General features: G+C 45.6%; 1 protein-coding gene across 6 annotated transcripts in view; it reads left to right on the forward strand.

Moving 5' to 3' along the window:
* Positions 1 to 10,415: 10,415 nt before the first annotated feature.
* Positions 10,416 to 25,421, forward strand: part of Art3 (ADP-ribosyltransferase 3) — a 27,428-nt gene continuing 12,422 nt past the window's right edge. For all 6 annotated transcript variants that reach the window (XM_005359501.3, XM_013350844.2, XM_013350846.2 and 3 more), the window contains exons 1-3: positions 10,416 to 10,643; positions 11,680 to 11,757; positions 16,993 to 17,698. In XM_005359501.3, the coding sequence (XP_005359558.1) occupies positions 11,689 to 11,757; positions 16,993 to 17,698 (775 nt within the window). In that variant the 5' untranslated portion in view covers positions 10,416 to 10,643; positions 11,680 to 11,688. The remainder of the gene's footprint in view (positions 10,644 to 11,679; positions 11,758 to 16,992; positions 17,699 to 25,421) is intronic.

A 25,421-nucleotide genomic window follows, 5' to 3' on the forward strand; every position in this document is an offset into this window, starting at 1 on the left:
TCACCCATTAGTGGCCATCTAGACTGTTTTCAGTTTCTGCCTATTAGGAATCGAGAAGCAATGAACGCGGCTGGGCAAGTGTCCCTGACATAGGGTGGAGCTTCTTCGGGGTCTATACATACCCAAGAGTGGTATAGCTGGGTCTTGAGGTAGATCAGTTCCTATCCTTCTGAGGAACCACCACACTGATTTCCATAGCGGCAGTACAAATGTGCACTCCACCAGCAATGGATGTGTGTTCTGCCTCCCACATCCTCACCAGTATGAACTGCCTTTTGTTACTGATCTTGGCCATTCTGATTGGTGTAAGATGAAATCTCAAAGTGGTTTTGAATTTCCATTTCCCTGATGGCTAAGGCTGTTGAACATTTCTTTAAGTGGATCTCAAACATTTGCATCTCCTCTTTTGAGAATTGTGTTTCAATCTGTACCCCATTTTTAATTGGGTTATTTGTTTTCTTGATGTCCAAGTTTTTTTTTAAGTTTTTCATATATTTTGGTTATTAACCCTCTATTAGATGTGTCCATGTTAAAAATCTTTGCCCATTTTGCAGGCTGCTGCTTTGTCTGAATGATGGTGTCCTTTGCCTTACAGGAGCATCTCAGTTTCAAGAGTCCCATTTCTTCATTGCTGGCCTTGGTGCCTGTGCTATCAATTTTCTGCTCAGAATGTTGTCTCCTATGCCAATACATTCAAGGCTGTCCCCACTTTCTCTTCTAGCAGGTTCAGTTGCTGGTTTTATGTTGGGGTCTTTGATCCATTTGTAGTTGGGTTTGTACATGGTGATAAGTCTGGATCTATTTTCATTCCTCTACAGTGTACATGGTGATAAATATGGATCTATTTTCATTCCTCTACAATGCAGCAATTCAGTTTGAACAGCTTCATTTCTTGAGGATACTGTCTTTTTTCCAGTGTTTTTCTGGCTTTATTTAAAAAGAAACCTGGGGTCCATAGGTATATGAACTCATTTCTGTGTCTTCAATTCTATTTCATTGATCAATGTATCTGTGTTTGTGCCAATAAAATAAAAATATATTTAAAAACATGCTGTTTTTATTACTATGGTTTTGTATTACAATTTGAGGTTGGAGATGGTGACACCTCCCGCAGTTCTTTATTATTTGGGACTGCGTAGCTATCCTTTGTGTGGGGGGGTGTTTTCATATAAAGCTGAAAATTGTCCTCTCAAGTTCTTTGTAAGAATTGTGTTGGAATTTTGATGGAGATTGCATTGAATCTATAGATTGCTTTTGGTATGATGGTCACTTTTACTGTATTAATCCTACCAACCCGTAAGCATGGGAGACTTTTCCACCTGCTGAGATCTTCAGTTTCTTTCTTCAGTGTCTTAAAGTCTTTATCATACAAATCTTTCAGTTGCTTGGCTTGAATTACCTTAAGATAGATTTTTTTGAGGCCATTGTGAAAGGTGTTTCCCTGTTTCTTTTTCTCAGTCTTCTTGTTGTTTAGTATAGGAAGACTACTGATTTTTGTATCCTGCTACTTTGCTGAAAGTGTTTATCAGCTGTGGGAGCTTCCTGGTGAATTATTTGGGTCACTCATGCATACTATCATATCATATGCAGATAAAGATACTTTGACTTCTTTCCTTCCAATTTGTGTCCCCTTGATCTCCTTTAGGTGTCTTATGGCTCTAGCTAAGACCTCAAGTACTACCATATTGAATAGATATGGAGAGAGCGGGCAGCCTTGTCTTCTTCCTGATTTCAGTGGAATTGCTTTGAGTTTCTCTCCATTTAAGTTGACGCTGGCTCTGAGCTTGCTGTAAGCATAGTAATAATGAAGACTTTTGTATCCCTGCTCTCCAGGACTTTTATTGTGAAGGGGTGTTGGGGGGCTGTCAAAAACCTTTTCTGCATCTAATCAGATGATCATGTGGTTTTTGTCTTTCAGTTTGTTTTTATTGTGGGTTACATTTATTGATTTTCTATATTAAACCATTCCTACATCTCTAGGATGAAGCCTACTTGATCATGATGGTTGATTTATTTTTTGTGTGTGTGTTTTTAGATTCTGTTTCCAAGTATTGAGACTTTTTACATCTATGTTCATGGGGGAGATTGTTCTGTAACTCTTTTTTTTTTTGTTGTGTCTTTGTATGGCTTAGGTATCAGAGTAATTGCAGCCTGATTAAAAAAAAATAATTGGGCAATGTTTCTTCTGTCTCTGTTTTATAGAATAATTTCAGGAGCATTGGCATTAACTCTTCTTTGAAAGTCTGGTAGAATTCTGCACTAAAACCATCTCATCCTGAAGTTTTTTTGTGGGGTGCAGTTGGAGACTTAATGACTGCTTCTATTTTCCTATGGGTTATAGGTCTGTTTAAATTGCTTATCTGATATTGACTTAACTTTGGTAGGTGGTATATACTGAAAAATTATCTACTTCTTTTAGATTTTCCAACTTAGTGTTCAGATTTTTCTAAGTATGTCCTTATGATTCTTTGAATTTCCTTGGAGTCTGTTGTTCTGTCTCCCTTTTCATCTCTAGTTTTGTTAATTGGATTTCCCCTTTCCACCTTTTAGTTAATTTGGCTAATTAGCTAATTAATTTTAATTAATTAATTTTAGTTAATTGAGGGTTTTCAATATTAGTGATTTTCTCAAAGAGCCAACTCTTTGTTTTATTGATTCATTGTATAGTTTGTTTGTTTCTAGTTTATTGATTTCAACTTTGAGTTTGGTTATTTCTTGCTATCTACTCCTTCTGCGTGAGCTTGCTTGTTTTTGTTCTAGAGCTTTCAGGTATGCTGTTAAGTCTCTAGTATGGGATCTCTCCCTTTCTTTTGTTAATGTGGGCTCTTAGTGCTGTAAACCTACCTCTTAGATCTACTTTTGTTGTTTGGGTGTATTGTGTTTTCATTTTCATTCCATTCTAGAAAGTTTTTAATTTATTTCTTAATTTTTGCCTTGACCCATTTCTCTTTCAGTAGAGTTTTTTGTTTTTTTGTTTTTTTTTCCATGGGATTTTAACCTTTCTGTTGTTTCTATTGTTAATATCCGGCTTTAATCTCTGGCTTGACAGGATACAGGGAGATATTTCAGCGTTCTTGTATTTGTTGAGAGGATTTTGTGTGTGTGTGTGTGTGTGTGTGTGTGTGTGTGTGTGTGTTCACGTACATGGTCAGTTTTAGATAAGGTTCCAGGAAGTGCTGAGAAGAAAGTATATTCTTTTGTGTGGATGAAATGTTCTGTAAATATGTTAGGTCCATTTGGTTTATCGCACCAGTTAGCTCCTGCGTTTCTCTGTTTAGTTTTTGTCTGGATGACCTGCCTAGGGTGGAGAGTGTGGTGTTGAAGTCTCTCACTAACACTCTGTGAGAGTCACTGTGTGATTTTAGCCATGGCAGTGTTTCCTTTATGAATACGGGTGCCCTTGTGGTTGGTGCATACATGTTAAGAATTCAATATCCTCTTGGCGTCTTTTTTCTTTGAGGAGTATGTAGTGTCCTTTCTTTATCTCTTCTGATTAGTTTATTTTGTTAGATATTAAAATGACTACACCAGTTTGTTTCTTGGGTCTCTTCTCTGCCAATATCTTTTTCCATCCTTTTATTCTGAGCTAATGCCTATCCTTGATGTTAAGGTTTTGTTTCTTGAATATATCAGGAGGATGGATCCTGTTTTTGAGTCCAGCCTGTTAGTCTGTCTTTTTGTTGAGGAATTGAGACCCGTGATGGTGAGTTGCCATTGTGCAGTGTCTAGTGATTTCTGTTACTTTGTCGGTTTTTTCCTCTTTCTTTTGACTTTCTTTGACTGGTCTGAGATTATCTGCTCCTCGTGTTTTCTTGGGTGTGGTTAGCCTCTTCAGGTTGAAGTTTTCTTCCTAGTGGCTTGTGTGGGGCTGGATTTATAGATAAATAGTGCTTCAGTTTGATTTTATCTTGGACTATTTTTCTTTCTCCATCTATTGTGATTGAAAGTTTTGCCAGGTATAGTTGGCACCTGTGGTCTCTTAGAGTCTATAGAAGATCCGCCCAGGCCTTTCCTGGCTTTTAGAGTTACCACTGAGAGGCCGGGTTTCACTCTAGGAGGTCTGCCTGCTTGTGCTATTTCATCTTTTCCCAATTGCCTTAAACATTCTTTCTTTGTTCGGTATGCTTAGTGTTGTGACTATTGTGTGCCAAGAGGAAGGATTTTCTGTTCCAGCCTATTTGGTGTTCTGTATGCTTCTTGTATCTTGATATGTTGGGGAAATTTTCTTCTATGATTTTGTTGAAAATATTTTCTTTTGCATCTGACCTGGGTTTCTTCCCCTTCCTCTATTTCTGTTATCTTTAGATTTGTCTTTCCAGTTTCCCAAATTTCCTAGATGGTTTTGTGGCAAAAGTTTTTAAAATTTAGCAATTTCTTTGACTGAAGTATCCATGTCTTCTATCTTGTCTGAGATTTTTCTCTTGTTTTTGTTGGTGAGGCTTGCTGCTCAGTTTCCTCTTCAAATTCCTCATTTTTTCACTCCCAGTTTTCCCTCCGTTTGGGTTTTCTCTATTGATCCTGTTTCCACTTGCAAGTCTTGGGCAGTTTTCTTCATTTTGAGCCACTGTCTGCTTGTGTTTTCATCAACTTCTTCAAGGGATTTATTCATTTCCTCTTTAAGGATGGCTAGCATTTTCATAAAGGGTCTTTTGAAGTTTGTGTCTGCTACTTCAACTATACGTCATTGCTCAGGACCTACTGTGAGTCGCTGGACTCTAGCGAAGGCATATTGTCCAGGGTGTTCCTGTGTATTACCCTGGAGTATAGATATCTGCTTTGGGAAGATTGTAATTTTGGATGTTGCTATCTGGTCGTGTCTTTGTTGAGTGAGTACTCTGTTCCTTGGTTTCTGTTGCTCTCTTTGGATCTTAGGAGAGTGTGGTGGGCTTGTGTACCCTGGTAGGGAGTGCTTCTGAGTCCCTGTCAGGCATGGCCACTGGAGGTTCCAGTTAGAATGTGTTTCTCGGGATTGGGAGTTGACTCTGAGGAATGGCTATGGACTAGAAGGAGGGAGGGCTGAGGGTGCCAGCAGGAGGGTGGAGAGTAGGGGGTGCCATCAGGATCTGCTAATTCCCCTGGGATGGGGGGGGGGAGAAAGGGGGAGAGGCCACCATTGGTAGTCTGCTGCACGGCTGGGGATGAAACTGGGGGACTGGGCTTAAAGGAGACGAGGAAGAGTGAAGATCAGAATATTGCCAAGCTGCTTGGCTGGCTGGTGAGGCTGCCTGCTGTGGCTGGCTGGTTCCCAGAGAATTCTTGTAAGAGTTGGCAGTTGAGACAAAGGGATAGTGTGGTGTGGTGAGGGAGCCCATAGATCTGTGTGATCTGCTGGAAATGTGGGCAGAGAGGAAGGGGGGCCATAGCAGGTGGTCTGTTACAGAGCCAGGATGAGACTGGGGGACCAGATGGGGGGGTGTGAAGGCTGTCAACCTGTTTCCATGGTCAGCATGGCTGGTGGGTTCCCAGGGAATCTCCTTGAGAGTGAGCCTAGGAGAGCTGACCTGGGCAGGGCCAGCTCCCATCTTCTGTGAGAAGGCCAGCAAGGGAGGGGAACTGTATAGAGCTGTGGGAAAACCACCTGCTAGCCAGGTTGAGGGGAACATGCGAGACGTTTTCACTTCAAATTCCCATTGTGGGGCCGGGCAGTGGTGGTGCACACCTTTAATCCCAGCACTCGGGAGGCAGAGGCAGGCGGATCTCTGTGAGTTCAAGACTATCCTGGTCTACAAGAGCTAGTTCCAGGACAGGCTCCAAAACCACAGAGAAACCCTGTCTCGAAAAAAAAATTCCCATTGTGGGGAGGCTGTGATGAGGGGACTTACAGGAAAGTGTCCTTGAATCTGCAGAAAATATTTAGATGTTGAGCCGGTCACTAAATGTCACCATTGCAGAAGCTAGGCTAACATTCCGACCACCAGAAAACAAAGTACACTTTTCCCTGTGTCAGAGTGGCACAGGGTGATGGGAAACCATATGTAAAATGGAAAGTACAAATTTTTACAGTGAAAATGTAGTTAGTTGAAACAATCTGACCATGACTTAAATTCAGAGTTCTCTGCCTGAGTCCAGCCATTGAAGTGAAGCGATTGTGTTCTGGTGCTGCCCTCTGGTGGTCACTGGTCTTCACAGTGTCCTTTGGTCTGGCATGCTGGTCCCAGGAGGAACAGTGTCCTGTCTTGCCTGTCTCTAAGATGCCTGTGTTCTTCAGTCACCTCGTGATAACCCCGGGGTCCCTCACGTCCCCCTGATGCCCCAGTTCTCAGGCTCTTCTCTGCAGTAGTGTTTTGTGTATCTGTGTGGATACCAGAGGAATTTCAAGGAGCACCCAAGAAAGAGCTTGCTTTTTGTTGTTTAAGATGACCTGAATCTGCACTTGCTCTGCAGCAGTAAAAGTCATAATTTGATTGTAAGCTCTATGACTTTTCCCAGCCATTGTGTAGCCTCCACTGGAGTTATGATTTAAACATGGCGGAGGGAACCTAATGCTTCTCTCCTTATTAGCAATCTAATCCTTACAAACAAAACCAAGATGATGATAACAGATCAGGGAGATGGGTCAGTTGGTAAAGCACTTGGTGGGTAAGTCTCACACCCCAAGTTCAGTCCCCAGAATTCACAGAAGAAGCCAAAAGTGGTGGGTATATATGTAATCCTCAAACTCCTCTGGCAAGATGAGAGCCAGAGACAGGAAAGCCAGTCAGCGGGGAGGTTATGGACAGCAGCAGAAACAAGACCGTCCCTCAGCGGCTCCCCAGGGCTGTGCTTGAACCAACATGTGTGCATGCTGTGGCTTACCTGTGCGTGTGCACTCACACAAGAATACTAAATAAAAGAAATACAAAGCTTTTTTAACAGTTTTTTTTATTTGAGATAATATTCCTATACCATAAAATTTACATAATTAAAATGCACAGTTCTTAGCTGGGCATAGTGGCAGATGCCTGTAACCCAGCAGTCAGGGGATGGAAGCAGGAGGATGGTGAATTCGAGGCCAGTCTGGACTACATATTTGGGATCATCGTTGCTGTCATTTTTGAGCTACCGACACGTGCCGTGTGTGCTTTCAAAGCACTGCGTGTGCCAGGCAGCAGGTCGCCAAAGACCATACCCTGACTCCGTGGTGATCTTTAAGTGACAGAGAGGAAGGCAAAGCTGTGGTGACAGGATGTGGACCTTCCATGGAGGGAGGAGGCAGCCGCAGAGGTCCTAAGGAAGCTCCTCCGATGCTGCTTTCATTGCTCCACAAAGGAAACCCCATTCGTTAGTAGTCTGCCTGTGTCTCTCCAGACCTTTAGAAACATTGTCTTCCCATCTCTCTGCTGGTTACTGCAGGCACAGTGGAACATATCAGGACTTCCTCATCTAACATCTGAATAATGCTCTGCTTCTCCGTTCATTAGAGGGCAGACATGGAGCCAAAGCCTAGAATTATAATATTACTAAGAGTATTTCTAAATAACACTTCTTATAAATTACTGCTATTAAGAGAAGGAATGAGGGTGATGAATCAGGTATAAGAAATTAAGGTAGCAATAATACAAAGTCTGAGTCAGTGCACAAGGAGAAAAGTTAACACCAAATAAAAAGCAAGGTGGAAATTTAGTGTCATTAGAAAGTCAGCAGTTTTCCCATACTCTGGACAACACTGGGTTATATAAATAAAAACTATAAATAAACAATGCTGGTAATTTTTCATTTTTTGTTTTACGTGTATGTTTTGCTTGCATGTATGTCTGTGCTCCACATGTATGCAGGGCCCTTGGAGACACCAACAGCTGTCATGTGGGTGCTGGGAATCAAACCCAGGTCCTCTGGAAGAGCAGCCAGTGCTCTTGATTGCTGAGCCATCTCCATAGCCGCAGTGACCAATTTCTTCCCTAAAAAAACGAGAGTAGTGGATGTAAGGGGCTTGGTTTGTGAGTGTGAAGGCCAAGTTCAGATCTCTAGCCCACACAGAACCCAGGAGCGGTGTTGAGCACCGGTAATCCCGGCACTGGGGAGGCAGAGCCAGGAGAGTCCCTGGAGCCACTGGCCAGCCAGCCTGGCCATACCATTCCAGGTTCAGTGAGGAATCCTCTCTAAAAAGATGAAATGGAGATTGATTGAGGATGGTCGCCAGTGTTGAACTCGGGCCCTTTCCCAGCCTCACATGAGCTTTTCTACATTTACCCATGTGCACACACGCACGCGCGCACACACACTCACACGTGTGCAAACTGAGACTCGTATGCTGTTTTTCAAAGCATGCTGTACACCTTGAGGCAGAGTCCTTTTCCTTTCGTTGTTGCCCACACCACATCTTGTGGCTGCACTAGCCCTGAACTCAGCTTCAAGGGAACAGGACATGAGGTGACAAGGGTGGTGTGAAAATTCTCCCAAGCAGGGAGATGCATGTTGGCCCAGCAGTACCCACAGTAATACTGCAGGCAGGGGACGTTGGCATAGAAGTGGGCAGATTTTCTGCCACATAGAGACATGTTTTCTTTTTTATTTATTTTTTAAAGATTTGTTTTTATTTTATACCTATTGGTGTCTCACCTGTCTGTATGTCAGATCCCCTGGAACTGGAGTTACAGACAGTTGTGAGCTGCCTTGTGGGTACTGGGACTTGAACCTGGGTCCTCCACAAGAGCTGTAAGAACCCTTAACCATTGAGCAATCTTTTTAGGCTTGTTTCCCCTGACTTTTGAATTCCATATAAGTCATGGAATGTGTACATATTTGTCTCTCATGTCAAATTTTGTTTGTGACATTTACCTACATAGTTTTTTTTTTTTTTTTTTGGTTTTTCGAGACAGGGTTTCTCTGTGGTTTTGGAGCCTGTCCTGGAACTAGCTCTGTAGACCAGGCTGGTCTCGAACTCACAGAGATCCGCCTGCCTCTGCTTCCCGAGTGCTGGGATTAAAGGCGTGCGCCACCATCGCCCAGCTACCTACATAGTTATATATGCTAGAGTTTATTCATTTTGAATGCTACGTAAAATTTCAGTATATAAACGTATTTCACAGTGTCTTCCATTTGGAGATACTCTGAGTAGTCACTGTCAGCTTTCTAGTCACATGCCCTGATGTAAACATATACTAATGTCTATATCTGTGCTGGCTAGAGTTCTGTCAACTTGGCACAAGCTACGTTCGTCTGAGAGGAGGGAGCCTCAAGCGAGGAAATGCCTGTAGGAAAAGGCTGTAGGCAAGCCTGTAGGGCGTTTCCTTATTTAGTGATTGGTGGGGAAAGGGTCAGTGTAGATGGTGCTATCCCTGGGCTGGTAGCCCTGGGTTCTGTAAGGAAGCAGGCTGAGCAAGCCACAAGGAACAAGCCAGTAGCTTCTGCATGGGCTCCTGGCTCCAGGTTGGGCTCCTGCCCTGACTTCTTCCAGCAGTGAACAGTGTGTGTTGTGGAAGTGTAAGCCAAATAAACCCTTTCCCCCCAAGTCACTTTTGGTTGCAGTGTTTCCTCACGGGAACAGTAACCCTAATCAGGACCGAGCTCAAGGTTGTTTTTAATCTGTAGTCCCTGAAGGTTGTGCCTGTCCATTGTTGGCTTTGTCCTGATCACTGTTGTGGGGTCTCTGATGCTGTGATAAACACCAGAACCAAAAGCAACTTGAGAGGAAAGAGTCTGTGTCATCTCATACCTGCAGGAAGAGTCCATCAGAAAGTGACTTTCCACAGGAAGCAACCTGGAGCCGGGAGCTGATGCAGAGTCCATGGAGGGGTGCTGCTTACTGGCTTGCTCCCCATGGGCTACTCAGCCTGCTTTCTATAGAAGCCAGGACCACCTGCCCAGGGATGGCATCACCCACAATGGGCTGGGCCCTCCCCCATTAATCACTGATTAAGGAGATGCCCTACGGGTTTGCCTGCAGCGGGATCTTACACAGGCATTTTCTCAATTGAGGCTCCCTCCTCTCAGATGACCGGATCTTGTGCCAAGCTGACAGAAGTCTAGCCAGCACCTGGGCTTTACTCAAGAGTTCTAGATGCAGGCCTTCCCAGCTCCCTTCCTCCTCAGCATTCCCGACAGACTTCTATTGGATTTTGTTCATTCTGAGCAGGTCTTTCCCGGGTATGTTTGGTGCATACACACGTTGGTTTATTTTATTAGATTGTGAACACTCTTTGGTACTTTGCTTGTTTGTCTAACCCAACACCCGAAATACACGGTACCTGAACTACAGTTATCTAGTTGAGCGAGTGCTGACAGCCACCACTGTTGACAATGTTTAGCAAACAAGCCCTTTTCATTAAGGTATCATCTAATAGAGGGCAGTCAAGCCTTCTTTCTGACATGGGTCAGTGTTGGGAAGTGAATTTTGCTGAAGGGAGTCTGTCACCAGGCTCAGAACTGAGCATGCTCCATGGCAGGGGGCATTGCTGTGGATTCTCAGGCCTCTTGGAGATTTAAAGCCTTAACAGCAGAGGCTCCAGGGCGGAGTGTGGGGACCAGATATAAATAGCAGAACACAGTGGGGTAAGGTGCCACTGCCAAGCTACCACTAGGGGTGTTATAAAAAGAAAACCATCCCCAGGCAGCTCTCACTGTCAACAACACCCCATCCTGGAGGGACTATCACCACAGCTGAGCGTGGGAAGCAGTGTGAGCCCGGGCATCGTTTAAACTTCCCACAAAGGCACAAACACCAGGTAAACATTGGATTTATTTGCTGAAATGAAGATCAAGAAAATGCTGGTCCACAGCTGGCTTGGCACATGCTTGCTGTGTTATATTCCTTTTATTTTATTTCATTTTATTTTGAGAAAGTTTGATACAGAGTAACAATTTAAGATAACTACAGGTATTTTAATAGCGCTAGACAAAAGAACTGCTTTTGAAGAGAGACAGGAACCTGGAGCCAAGATTAGTTACAAAAAGAAAGGCTATCTTTCCGTCCCCTGTGTCATTAGTTTCCCCCTTCAGAATCTAGTGACTGGCAAAATAGAGGGAAATAGAGGTTTTGTTTGAATTACAGCAATGTCAGCAGCATTGTTGAAGCGTATGTATTTAAGAGACTGGAGGCCTTTATCACTGAATTGAGTTAGTTAACGGCTCTGGATAGCTTCGGCCCGTGAGGATTCTTGTCCTCCTGTCTACCCCTTATGCTGCCACAAGTATTTGAATGGATACTGGGCGTTCAGCCAGCAGGCCGCTAGGATCTAGTCAGAATCACTGCCTTTCCTAGCTCAACCTTGGATGTGAGAAGCTAGAGGAAGGAGGTCACCTCAGGTAGTCCTCTCTGTCCTGCTGCTGACCTCACCCGTTCCCTCCCCCCTGACGGGCTTGCTCTAACTTGCCCAGCAGGTGGGAGAATGGAAGCCATGCACGGGGAAATTGGGGCTAGGGGAGCAGTTAGAGAGTGTGGTAGTTTTAGTGTGTAGTTTCCTGTGCGTGCTCAGGGGAGATTTAGAGACGGGAAGACTTGTGCCCAGGGGAGACTCTGGTGGGAAAGGCGTGTCTAAAGTTGCCTGGACGTGGACAGATTTGGTCTTGGAAGCACTGAATTTCCCTAAGGCTTTATTGGACCTCTAGATAAAATCGAATGGCTCTCACAGCCACAGGAATGCCCTCAATCTTTCCTACGATCAGAATGACCGCCCACGTGAAAATGTACACAGCATGTTCTTTTGCTCTTTCCCCCTAAACCTCTCTGTTAACTGAGTTAAAATTCTCATTCTCATTTAGAAGAGAAAAATGAAGATGGGACATTTTGAAATGGTCACCACCCTGCTGGCAGCCATGACTCTAATGGACATCTTCCAGGTAATGCTGGGAATGCACTCACTGGGATGGGAGCCTGTAACATTGCCCGAGGAATCTGCACTGAGAGAAGCCACTAGGCAAATTAGCTTGTGAGTAGCTTCCCCTTCATTTTGCAGGTGATACATACATACGTTAAGTGTAGAAAGTTAAGAAATTAAAATGAAACCGAGAGAACAGAAAAAATTTAACCATAAGCTCCCCCACTCATAGGGAGAGACTCTTAGGGGGTAGTGTAGATAGCCTACACGGCTCCGGTCTCTGTGTATATAATTTGTTTAAAAAGTAGATTAATACTGAACATCATACTTTAACCTTGCCTTCGAGTCATACTGCAGCGTATTTCCATGTCAATAAATATTCTGGAAATATTGTGTGTGCTTCAAATAATGCCACGGTGTTTGATTCCATGTTTGCTATTAGACTACATAATGACTGTTCGCTTGTCGCCTTACCTATAGAAATCTTCTGATTTTATTTGCTATTCAGTGTTTAAAAGCTAATATACTTTATCTATTGTATGAGATAGGCATCACACATGCCTTTTTAAAGATACCTTAAATTTAAAAACTGTATCGATTTTTAGAGCTTTGGCCTACTTTCTAGAGCATTATTGTATGTTCTGCGGCCTACATGGTCTGTTGCTTGCTCTTTAACTTGAGGCATTGTGCTGTTTTGAAAGAAAATAGCCCCCAAATGGGATGGCACCATTAGCAGGTGTGGCCTTGTTGGAGTAGGTGTGGTTATGTTGGAGGAAGTGTGTCATTGAGGGCAGGTTTAGAAGTCTCACGTATACTCAAGCCACACCCAGTCAGACAGTCTACTTCCTGTTGGCTGCTTATCAACCTGTAGCAGCTCCTTCTCCAGCACCATGTCTGCCTGTACACTGCCATGATGATAATGGACTACACCTCTGAAACTTGTAAACTACCACCTCAGTTAAATGTTTTCCTTTATAAGAAGTGCCATGGTCATAGTGTCTCTTCACAGCAACAGAAACCCTAACTAAGACAGAGGTTGGTACCAGAGCCTAGGGTGTTGCTGTGAAAGGCCTGAGCATGCTTTTTTCTGAAGGAATATGACCCTCGGGACTGTGGAAACTAAGGAAGGCAGTTAAACACGTTAAGTGCTGCTTAACGGGCCATGGGCCATCCTAGTAAGAACCTGGAAGACAGTGGTGCTGAGTGTGGTTTGAACGGTGGGGAGCTGGCCCACTTTCAGAGAGGAAGAATTTCAGCATGTTGCCTAGAGATTGTTCTTGTGATATTTTGGTGAAAAATATGACTGCTTTTTGCCCTTGCCTGAAGAGTTTTAGATTAATTTCACTGGCAGAAGGAATCTCAGAGCAGCCTAGTATATGCTCTCTGTTGGGTGATTACTGGTGCTGACTCTAATATTAGAGGGTGCACAGTGAAAAGGAGCACGCTGAGCAAGGAAAGTTATTTGAGAAGAAAAGGAGCACCGGGAAGTGGAGTGGAGCTAAGTCCTGTGTCCAAGGAGATAAACAAATTTTAAAAAATGGATTAAAGGGGGTGGTGACCTCAGGGCAAGATCCCACCCAGCACCCAGTCAAGTTTCCAACTGTGAAAAGGAATTAAAGGAAAGTTTAGAGCCTGGTGTGGAGATGCACACCTTTAATCCCAGCACTGGGAAGGCTGAGGCTGGTGGATCTCTGAGTCTGAGGCCAGCCTGGTCTAGAGATCCAGTCTCAGGACAGCCAGGCTTAGGCAGTGAAGGGCAGAAAGCTGGTGAAGATGTAATTGAATGAGGGGGCTGTGTTTTAGCCCCAGCAAGCAGCAGAACTTGGCAGCTTCAGCCATGTGGTTCTGGCTTTAGAGTCAAGGATAGAAGAAAGGCATTATGGAACTTTCCTCCCTGACTAAGAAAAGCTGCCAAGGCCAGGCATGTGTCAGGGGTGTCTTTGAATGGAAGCCTAGAAAGGCCATTCCATGAAACTATGAAGTTGGAACCTAGATTGCCTTGGAGAACCCAAGATGTTGGAGATGTCAGCTTCATGGGATACCTGCCGAGGAGATCTGCTAACAGAATGTGGAACCAGTCCCAAGTGGAAGAAGTGTGGTGTGGTCAACAAAGCTGGGAGGAGTTGGAGATGTGAAGATTGTTTTGACATCAGACTTGGAGATGCAGAGTCTGGAGTTTGCACAGCTGGTTTTTGGTCTTGCTTTGGTCCAGTGTTTCCTCACTGTGCTCTCTTCCCTGTGCTTTGGAGTGGTAATGCATATCCTGTGTCATTGTACATTGGAAGTATGCGATCTGTTTTATTTCGATCTTATAGGGGTTTACAGTTAAAGGGATTGCATGACTCTCAGAAGAGACTTTGAATTTTAGACTTTTAAATAAGTTTGAAACTGTTATAGACTTTGGGATCTTTTGAAGTTGGACTGAATGCATTTTGTATTATATGGCTACAAGCCTTTGGAGGTCAGGGAGTAGAATGTAGTGCTTTGAAAGAAAATGGCCCCCAAACGGAGTGGCACTAATGGGAGGTGTGGCCTTGTTGGAGGAGGTGTGGTCTTGTTGGGGAGAGTGTGTCACGGTGGAGGTGGGTTTAGAGGCTTCATATGTGCTCAAGCCACACCCAGTGAGACAGTCTACTTCCTGTTGCCTGCATATCAACCTGTAGCAGCTCCTTCTCCAGCACCATGTCTGCCTACATGCTGCCATGATGATAATGGACTAAACCTCTGAAACTGCAAGCCCACCACCTCAAATAAATGTTTTCCTTTAGAAGAGTCACTGTGGTCATGGTGTCTCTTCATAGCAAGGGAAACCCTAACTAAGACAGACATATAATTGAGATCCCCTTAAAAACATTTTAAGCCATACCCTTTAGTGGTTTTTAGTGTCTCTGCAATGTTGTTCTGCAGTAACTGGGGTGGCATAGCTTGTCACCCCTCTCGAGAGATGCACTTTGCTCCTGGGAAGTCAGTTCACTGCCCTCCTCCCTGTTCTCAGGCGGCCGGTGAGATTTATGGACACCAGCAGACTGGAAGCTTGCATCATATGGCTTTTGTGCTTGGTTTCTGTGGCTTAGCACACTGTTTTCAAAGCCCATTCATGTTGAGTCATATAGTAGTATCCCATTCTTTTCATTTATGAACACTAATGCCATTATATGGCTGGGTCATTTTGTTTATCAATCAGACCTTTGGGTCGTTCGACTTTATGCTGACTAGGAATAGAATTGCCAAGAATTTCTGTGTGTGCGTTTCTGTATAAATGTTTCCAATTCTCTTATATATTTATTCTCTGGAGACTCATACAAGCACTGTTGCTAGCCTTATGTAGTATTTACATGAATACCTAGTTTTACCTATGTAAATGAACGTGGATTAGCCAGGCTGTGCTATACTGCATGACAGAATCGCACGTTATTGTGAACATACGTTTCATGGGTATATATGTAGAGTAGGGTCATTTCCTTTCTGGTGGGCAGGACGCTGTGCCTTGTGCAGCTTTGCCTTCAAGTACTGGCTTGCTGCACATCATATTAATATCTCTTAATGTTTTCCCATATAACTGGCTTCTTTTCCGAATCACCAAGGTCATTTCCACATATTTAAAATGAACTTCTGGTAGTTGAAGTTCCTCGCCATGAGCTTTTGTTTAGGTGGCTGTGTCAGAGCTCGCTCTTCTCTTCTCGCCTTCCGTACCTGCCCCCCCCCGTGTGTCCCGTACCTGCCCCTCCGTGTGTCCCGTATTCATTTGTCCTGAATGGCGATGGCATTTAGGAGCTTTGCCCACCGCAAGGCACGCACTGTTCAGAACACACAATCAGCTCTGGTGTCTGGCCAGAAGGCTTGCTGTCTAAAATTAGACATGCCAAGACTGCCCTGAGGCCTCGGGAAAAGACAGGGACATATTGGATCAACCCTGATGTGGCGTGAGGAATGTGGGAGGCAGTCTCCAGTCTGATGTCTTATGTTTCTGTCTTCAAGATAGATCATGCTTTGGAACTCAGGCTGAACTGTGGTACACTCTGTGCTACAGAGCAAAGTGCATTTCTTAGCTGTGAGACCCAAGGGGCTTGACTCTGAAGCTCAAGAAACTGACGGACAGACCCGGGAGCGTGAGCGTCTCGGTGACACCCAGATGGAAGTACTATGGCCAGGGACTGTGTCCGGAGCTGGCCCACTTAGCTGTCTCTTTGGAAAATGTTTTCTTTTGTTTAGCAAAACTAGACTCTTTTAAAGGTGTTACATGTGGGCCTCATCATTGGAACATCCTAATGTTTTAGAAGCAACAGAACATTTTGGTTAAGAAGGTAGAACTCTGGAACCAGAGTGTCTGGGGTCAAATACCAACACCATGTCTCAGTATCTTAGTTTCCTTCTCTTTTTCTTTCTTTTTTTTTTTTTATAAATTTATTTATTTAAGAAAAGGGTGGAAGGCAGGCTTGGGGCCAGAGAGATGGGTGGCCACGAGCACCTGATGTGCTTACAGAGAATCTGGGATGGGTTGCCAGCACCTGCTGGACTCACGAACCACCTGTAACTCTAGTTACACCGCCTTCTGATCTCCTCGGGCACCAGGCATGCTGTAATGACTTCATGCACGCACACAAAACACTAACGCTCATAAACTAAAAATAAACCTTTAAAATAAAAGAAAAGGGTGTTAGTGATAGTACCCGTCCCGAGGGTTCCTGTAAGCATCACACGAGGTAATTCATAGGGAGCATTTAGTGCCAGCACACAGAAAGGGGATGCTTGTGAGGCCGGGAGAGAAGACAGCCCTAGGGATGCCTGAGACGGTCGTGTCCACAAATGGCCATATGAACAGATGGTTCATTTAATGGTTCTAGGCAGTACTATTTGGTCTTAGACGTGGATGATGGGTCTTTGGGCATCCAAACAAAAGTAGGCAGTTGACAATCTTGGCCTTACAGCCTCGTCCCCCTTCCAAATGCCCTTAACTTTCTTTATCCCCCATGGGATTACAGGAGTGGCTGAAGTTCCTAAACCTGCGGTGGCCTGGGGCTCACAGTTTTAAAGGGAAAGAGGTGGGATTTTGGAGAGGGTTTTGGGATTGCTGGGCCTTGGGTACCTGCTTTTACTTGGGGCTGGAAGTGCATGTCAGAGTCGAGAGAAATATCCATAGCAATGGGATATACTTCATAGTTAAAAGGGCATGAGAGAGTGGGCATAGTGCCCGGAGAGAGAATTATATCAAATAGTAATTCAATTTCAAGAGTGTTCCTTTCCTTTTGCTTTGAAGGTGAAGGCGGAAGTGTTAGACATGGCGGAGAATTCATTTGACGACGAATACCTGAAGTGCAGCACCAGGATGGAAATTAAGCATGTTCCGCAGCTGCTCAAGGAGGAGAGGGCAAACCATGCGCTCCTGGAGACTGTGTGGGGTAATGCAGAGGTCCTGTGGAAATCTCGAAAGGCTCAGATCTCGCCCCCCATGAACTTCAAGGATCCCCACGGAATAGCCCTGACGGCGTTTGTAACGGAGGCTCAAGCACAAACTCCCTTTTACCACGAGTTCAACAGGGCTGTGACGCTAATGGGCCAGTCCCGGAAAGACTACATCTATGACTTTCCCTTCAAGGCCTTTCATTTTTACCTGGTAAGAGCCCTGCAGATGCTGAGAAGACCTTGTGAGGACAGCTACAAAGAGGTGGTGTACCTCACACGCCCAGACACTTCCATACTCGAAGAGCAAACCCAAGCCCGGCTGGGCAACTTCACACTGGCATATTCAGCCAAACCCCCGACAGCTGGCAATGAACCATTGCTAACCATCTACACCTGCTATGGGGTTGACGTGGGAAGATTTTTTGAGAAGAAAAGAGGAGGAGTTGTTTTAATACCTCTGAGTGAGGTTTTTCAAGTGTCGCAGGAAGGAACCAGCAATAACCTTCTTCTCCAGAGCATAAACAGGACCTGTAGCTACTACGAGTGTGCGTACCTTGGGGGTAAGTGTCTCAGTCATGATCTGGGTTTTTCTGAGAGGAAAGGAGTGGGGTGCAGGCCCAGGAGAGCAATGTGTGCTTGCAAGGAGAGACGACACCAGCCATTTGCAGGATCGCACTCTCGGACCGTGTCTTCTCCACAGCTCGGGTGTTGTCTAATGCGCATGCTTAACTACTAAAATTAAACAACGAAGCAGTACAGAGGTGAAGAAAAGCCCATTTTGCCCTGCAGGGTTTGGCAATGGTCAGAAACATTTTTGGTTGTCACAACTCAGGAAGAGGTGGGATTGCTGTTGGCCAGGAATGGCTAAACAATTCTTTGGACCCTGCCAAAACAAAGAGTTATCTGGTCTAAAATGTCAGCAGTACTGGTGTTGAGAAATCCCATTACAAGTCATACAGTAAAAACAGTCCATCCCGTTTCCAGGCCTCGCTGGTATCCATTCTAAATCATGTTAGCTATTTTTTTTTCAGGTCTACACCATCATGTTTGTAAATGAATAGCATGCTTTTATTATTTCTGGCTTTAAATATTTTTAGATGTAGTCTAAATATTTCCAGTAGAGTGTTTGGCTTTTTTTTTTTTTTTTGGTATTTCTGGGCCAATAATGCAGGCTTGTAATCCCAGCTTCTCGGGAGGTTGAGGCAGAAGGGTAGAGCTCAAGGCCTACCTGGAGTACAGAGTGAATTCAATGCCAGGCTGGGCAACTTAGCAAGACCCTGTCTCAGACAGCAATAGGTTAGTGATAGAACGCTGGCCTTGCACAAGACCCCGGGTTGCGGTTCCCAAGGATTCTAAAGAGTCATCTTTCTGTCAGCTTGAGCAGAAAACCTAATAGTTTTCACTGGCTACGACCAGGCTTTGGGGGACCATGGCTCCTCTATGTCCTTAGTAACTCAGGCTATCTTTCTGTGCCACTGGTTTGGGAATTCACGTTTGCGTTGAGGCATCGGTTTGTATCCAAGACAGAGACAGGAGGGGGACTGTCAGCCAGAGTTCTACCTGTGTCTCAGGAACGTGAGAGCTACACCAACCAACCACTGACCGCTTCATACAGGAAGGAGGAAATCACTTCTGCCTCCTCTGTAATGCAGGAAGGAAGGGGGTTAGAAATGGCCTAGGATGCTGGTGCACATCTGTGATCCCAGCATGCAGGAAAAGGATGAGGATCTTGGGTTTGGGTCTAGCCTGGGATATTCAGAGATCGCGCCTCCAAAAGAAAAAAGCCAGTTATTAGGTCAGTAACCACAAAGGGTCCAATGACTACTGTCTCCTTCCGCAACAGTCTGGTGACTCCACCATCGTCTGTGTGCGCTTGGTCCAGTAGATTGGTGGGGTTTTTTGTTGTTGTTGGTTTTGTTCCCCCCCTCACCCATAGTACTTCCTTTGCTGGGGTGATTTATGACTTCATTTTAAATATCATATTAATAATTCATCCCAGATCCTATGGTAGAAATAGCAATCACTCCTGTACATCCATCTTCCCACCCCTGGACATATGATCTCTCCATATATTCATTACCCCCGCCCCCTGGATGTACCTGCCCGAATTCCCATGTCCTGCTCTGGGCTGTGCTCCTAGGCTCACTGAAGGTCCTACAGTCTCTTTGCGCCACCAGCCTAAGGTTGTGCTTTTCCCCACACAGTCCTGCTCGCGATTTTCACATCTTCCCCAAATTATTCCTTTGTTTGGGGAGAGGGCAAGTGTTGACCACAGTTTTCTGAGAAATGGTACCTTGAGGCAAATTTCCTAAGACCGCCTGTGTGATCTGCCTCTAAGCTCAGATAATAGTTTCTGTAACCTTCCATGTTCTTGCATGGCTCTAGGGACTTGGACCTGACTAGGAGGTGGGGAGGGAATGAAGACAAGACAGAAGCAGGCAAGCAGACAGACAGACACAGAGGGAAATAGCTAGGATCGAGCAGTCTGGTTCTCAGTGAGAAACCCCAGCACCCTAGAAACTCAGCGTGCTGTTATGTAGATTGAAGGGGGTACCGCACACAGCTGAACTGGCAGGTGGGGTTATTACATACTGATAATAAGGGGCTGGGGCTTATGGTGTACAGCTGGATCAAGGGGCCAGGCCTCGCTCATCTCAGCTGGAGGGTCTCTGCAGGTCCGCAGGCTCTAAGCACCTGAGGGGACAAAGCTGTGGCAGCCATCGTCTGTACGCTAACACTCACACTTGGTCCTTGGGGAAGGCTTTGCCATCCCTTCCAGCTGAGGCTGCCTGCTCCTTGACAGGGCTGTGCAGAATCACTCCGATTGTCCAGACTTTGGATGAGTCCTGGTGTGGGTTTTTTTGATGGTTTTGCTGTCATGGTTTTTATGCTGCTGAGGCCGGAACATGCTAGGAAAGTCCTTTAGCACTGAGCTATGTGGATCCCAGCCGAAGAGCTGATCGCTTTATTCTGGAAGTCTTAGGGCATTCTCTTTATCTGCAGCATTCTGAAATGCTAAGGTTTTGTGTCTTCTGTATGTGAATACAGGGTTAAAAACAACCCCACCATCCTCCCTCTGATGAGAATGACTCTTTGTTGCTGGTTTTTTGTAATGTGCTAAGGGCAGAATGATGTCACTATACCCAACACTGCCTGTGGTAAACAAAGCCTTAGATGGTGAAGCCCATGCCAGCAGGAGGATTAGGAAGGGACCTAAGTTCCTGGGGCAGAACGCCATGGTTTCAAACTTCCTCAAAGCGCTGCCACACGTCCAGGTTCTCTCCTTGTGGAGCTGGAAGGAGCTGGAAGCAGCAGGACTCAGGGATGGATCTGCCCTACAGTGGTCTGTTCAGGAATTACTGTGTCTCAAGTCGCCTCCCGCAATTAAGGAGGGTGGGGCTGAAGACCACTTAGAGAGAAGACATTGACTGCTTCCTGTTGTGTGCGCCGCCTTGCATTCACCTGCATACACAGTTAGCAAGGAGCTGGTCTTTGGGTCTTTGTGGCTACTAACTGAACTAGCAGTGGATGCTACAGTTGGCTTCAGACACAGGGAAGACTTTAGACCTTGACTCTTGTGCCCAGTGCATGGAGATAGATGGGTGGGTAGGACAATGCTGAGGACAGGGATGCTTAGTTGGGATGCTGACAGAAGCCATGCTGAGGAGAGGGATGCTCAGTCGGGATGCAGATGGAAGTCATGCTGAGGGGAGGGATGCTCAGTTGGGAAGCCATGCTGAGGACAGGGATGCTCAGTCGGGATGCTAACGGAAGCCATGCTGAGGACAGGGATGCTCAGTCGGGATGCAGACGGAAGCCATGCAGCCCTTGCTGGGTCGAGGTTGCAGGCTTTCAGGAAGTGTTCTCAGGGCCTTCCACTTCCCTCCTGTACTTTCCTTGTTGTTGTGATAGCCCCTTAATCACTCTAGGCACCTGTTACATCTGATGCCGACCATTCTTCTTGGGTGATGTCAACACAAGCAAACAGATTATATTAAAACATCCATCCCCTTCACCCTTCATCTATTGGCCATGGCCCCAAACCAGGACAGCCAGAGCCAGCTTATACCGGAGTTGCATCTTTTTCCTGTTCCTCCTCCATCACAGAGTCACCGTGACTTAAAATTGGCCACAGTTGAGTTACTTGTTATTTCTCCCTATCCATGGGGGTGATATGTTCCAAGACCCCCAGTGGGTGCCTGGAACCATGGGTAATCGCAAACCCTGCATGGACTGTGTATTTTTCTATACATGCACACTCATGAGAAAGCTCAATTTATAGATTAGGTAAGTAAGAGTTTAATAACAATAGAATAATTACAGCTGTATGCTGTACTAGGCCTTCTGCAAATGCCATCTCTCTTGAAGGGCTGTTTGCAGGCTCCAGCTGACTACTGGTGACTGAGGCCATAGAAGGTTCGACTCTAGGGAAAGGGAACATGGAAACAAGTAAGCTATAAACCACGGCCTCCCCTCCTCCCCCCACTGAGTGTGTTTAACTTCTCTAGAACATCACAGTCAGAATCCCAGTCACAGCTGGACTGTAGAAATCATACCTATTTTGGTGCCCCTGATGCATTCAGGCAAATGCCGTTTATGGAGGCCCTGGTTATATAAAAGCCTGGACACCAACCATATTTAGCACTGGTACCAAGCTGATGGCTGGGGTGGGCAGTGAAACCCACAGAGTCCATGTTTGTGAGATGAGTTGTGATGCAACAAAAGAAAGCAAAAGATGATCTTGTGGATTGATTCTGAACGAGCCAGGGGCTCAAGGCTCTCCTGGCGCTGTATGAGCCTTTCTGTGTAGGAGGAAAATGAGGACGAGGGGAGGTCGTTTCACAGGTCAGTGTTCAGCCAAGCCAAAGGAGGCGCTTGTGGGGCTCATCTGTACCATGTTTGCAGGGCTCCCACCAAGTTAGCTACAGCTTTTGCCTCTTGATTTTATTTATTTATTTATTAAAGATTTCCGTCTCTTCCCCGCCACCACCTCCCATTTCCCTCCCCCTCCCCCGATCAAGTCCCCCTCCCTCCTCAGCCCGAAGAGCAATCAGGGTTCCCTGGCCTGTGGGAAGTCCAAGGAACCCCCACCTCCATCCAGGTCTAGTAAGTTGAGCATCCAAACTGCCTAGGCTCTTACAAAGCCAGTATGTGCAGTAGGATCAGAAACCCATTGCCATTGTTCTTGAGTTCTCAGTAGTCCTCATTGTCCGCTATGTTCAGAGAGTCCGGTTTTATCCCATGCTTTTTCAGACCCAGCTGGCCTTGGTGAGTTCCCAATAGAACATCCCCATTGTCTCAGTGTGTGGGTGCACTTGCCTCTTGATTGAAAGCAAGGCTGAGGGCAGGGTTTAGCCATAAACTAGCTCTGTGCTGCCACCTAGAGACAGCCAATGGGAGTGTACAGTCAGAACTTCGTTAGGTGGTAGAACACTTGCTAGCAAGCCATAGGCCCATGGGTACCAGCCACCCTCCAGCACCCGGGGGAAAAACAGACAAAAGCTGTGGTTCTAGATGGGAAAAGGCAATGTTTCTGAAAGGTATTGAAATTTATTAAACTTAGCATGCTGGCATAGTCCTTTTAATGTTGAGAACTTACCTGCAACCTAGAGTGTGGATCTTAGAAAAACTGACTAGCCAAATAAACAAACAAACAACCCAGTTCCATTTGGTAGGAAATAGAGACTAATTCCTGGTTAGTCTTTCTGTGAAGCCAAGGAAAGAGTAAAACCCTTCTCCTTCCTGACTGCAGCAGGGCCAACCAGCTTAGATGTTTTTCTGGAAAATCTGGTAATGATGGAATGTCAGCTGTGTGACCAGACTAAACACCTCCTCCTGAAAAGTGACACCGTCAGATAACTGTAACTGGATTTGGGGGGCTGTGGGTCAGTTATGAATCCCTAAGAGAAAGCAAGTTGTAGGGTTCCTCGTGGCCCTGTAGTGCCAATGCAATAGGTTTACAGAAGAAGACCAATGAGCAGAGAAACATAACACGCCATCTATCTATCTATCTATCTATCTATCTATCTATCTATCTATCTATCTATCTATCTATCATCTATCTATCTTTCTATCTTCCTTCCTTCCTTCCAACGGTTTCTATGTGTAATAGTCCTGCCTGTCCTGGAATCCACTCTGTAGACGGGGCTGGCCTAAAACTCACTGAGATCCACCTGCCTCTGCCTCCCGAGTGCTGGGTTAAAGGCATGCGCCACCACTGTCCAGCTGGGGTTTTCTTTTTTCTTCTAAAGATTTACTTATTTATTTATTTAGTATCCTGCCTGTAGTCCAGAAGAGGGCACCAGATCAGTTGTGAGCCACCATGTGGTTGCTGGGAATTGAACTCAGGACCTCTGGAAGAGCAGTCAGTGCTCTTAACTGCTAAGCCATCTCTTTAGCCCCCCAGCTGGGGTTTTCTTATAGTGGTTTTTGTTTTGTCTGTTACATGTGTGTGTACCCAGATCCAGCCAGGGGGGTGACACTAGGAGGAATTTTCATTTGGCAGCCTGATCCTTCACAAATGGGCCCCTCCCTTAGAAGATTTGCTTGTAGATCCAGCAGCCACAGGAGAAACAGTGTTACCCACACCTGGTGTGCTTTGTCAGTCTCCGAGCGAGTTTGTCAGATGCCGTCATGCATACCCACTGAGCTCGCATGTGTCTGCTGCATGTGCTCATAAGAGACACTGCATGTGGATCTCTTCAGGAATGCAGTTCTGAGTGTCTCCGTAGACTGACTGCCAGACGAGTCTGTATGTCCATTTCATGGTGTAGTCTCCTCCAGGATCACGTGACGTTTGTAGTCCCACCCAGCACACGCTAAGACAAAGAACAATTAATACCATTGCGACACATGACACATGGCTGCAGGATGAGTTCTGCTCACCCTGAAGACTGGCTGCTTTATCATCAAAATGTGTGCTTTTTTTTTTTTTTATTTGTCAGGCTTTGTAGCGGGCGAAGTATGGGGGTAAGGATGGTACAATGTCTGACATCTCAGGGATTCTCAGGCTGTAGTGCCCCTTCATTCCTCATGTTTATTCACAGGGACCCCTTGGCTAAAAGGAGTACCTGGGAGTTTTATTGTTTAAGTAGTATCAGACAGATCAGATGTGCCCAACGTTGGAGTAATTATTTAAAAAGATGGCGCATCGGTCATACAAAGGTGTTTTTGTCATGAGCATGATCATCAGGCATCTTTTAATAATTATTGTGTCTTGTATGATTGGGGGATACGAATGTCTCAGCTTTGCCAGAAGGCAACTTCCAGAGTGGCCTCTCTTCTTCCATCTTTACCTGGGTTCTAGAGATACTCTCAGGCCTCTCAAGTACTTTACCCTGTGAGGCGTGTGTCAGGCCACCGAGCTGTCTTTATAGTCTTGCTCATGATACGTTAGTTAGTTTCTGCGTGGGGTGTGACCTAGTCAGCGGTGTTGAGACTGACTCAGCAATCAGATGTAAGGCGAGTCCATGTGGGTAACAATGAGAATCTCTCTCCCTTTCCATACCTCAGCTTTTTCCTGTTTCCTCCCCTCCCCGCCCCCCCCCCATAGGCCTAGAAAGTCTCAGCTAACCCCAGGTGAGGCGTGGCCCAGCAGCAACTCCTGGCCCAGTCCAGATGGGGCAGGCGTCTCCAGAACTGGTTCAGCTTTGCCTCAGTTCTGTTCTAGACAAGCCAGTGTGGTTTTCATTTTGGTGTTGCTGAGATTCTTTTCCCACGGCTGTGGTGAGCTACTCCGATGAAAGCAGGTTAAGTGGGAGGGGCTTATTTAAGCTCTTAGTCCCAGGCTGCCCCCATCACGGGGGAAGTGAGAGCAGCGGGAGCTTGAAGCAGCTGGTTGCCACTTTGTGTACTCAGAGAGCAGGACAAAGGCTTACTACTGTTAGGTTCTTTCCCCCATTTACACAGTCAAGACCCTAGCCAGGGAGTGGTGCCACCCACAGTGGGTTGGTCTTCCCACCTCAGTTGATACAGTTATGATAGCCCACCACAGACAAGCGCAGAGGCCCACCTCCCAGGTTGTTCTGGGTTCACTGGAGTTGACTGCACCAGCGTGGACATCAGGCAGGTTCTAATAGATCTGTTATTCCCTGGACAAGTGGAAACTAGACCAAGTTACCTGGATTTCCGGCTCAAACTCTAAAACCTGATACGGGATTTGATTAGAAAAGTACATTTATCTCTCAGGGGCTTATCTTTGGGCAACTGGACCTCAACATTAAGTCAGTGAATCAGATACAGAGAGACCAAGGCGTTCAGACCTCCATGGGGCACCTGGGCAGC

Source organism: Microtus ochrogaster, linkage group LG1, assembly GCF_000317375.1.
Source record: "Microtus ochrogaster isolate Prairie Vole_2 linkage group LG1, MicOch1.0, whole genome shotgun sequence".
In the NCBI taxonomy this organism is placed as follows: Eukaryota; Metazoa; Chordata; class Mammalia; order Rodentia; family Cricetidae; genus Microtus; species Microtus ochrogaster.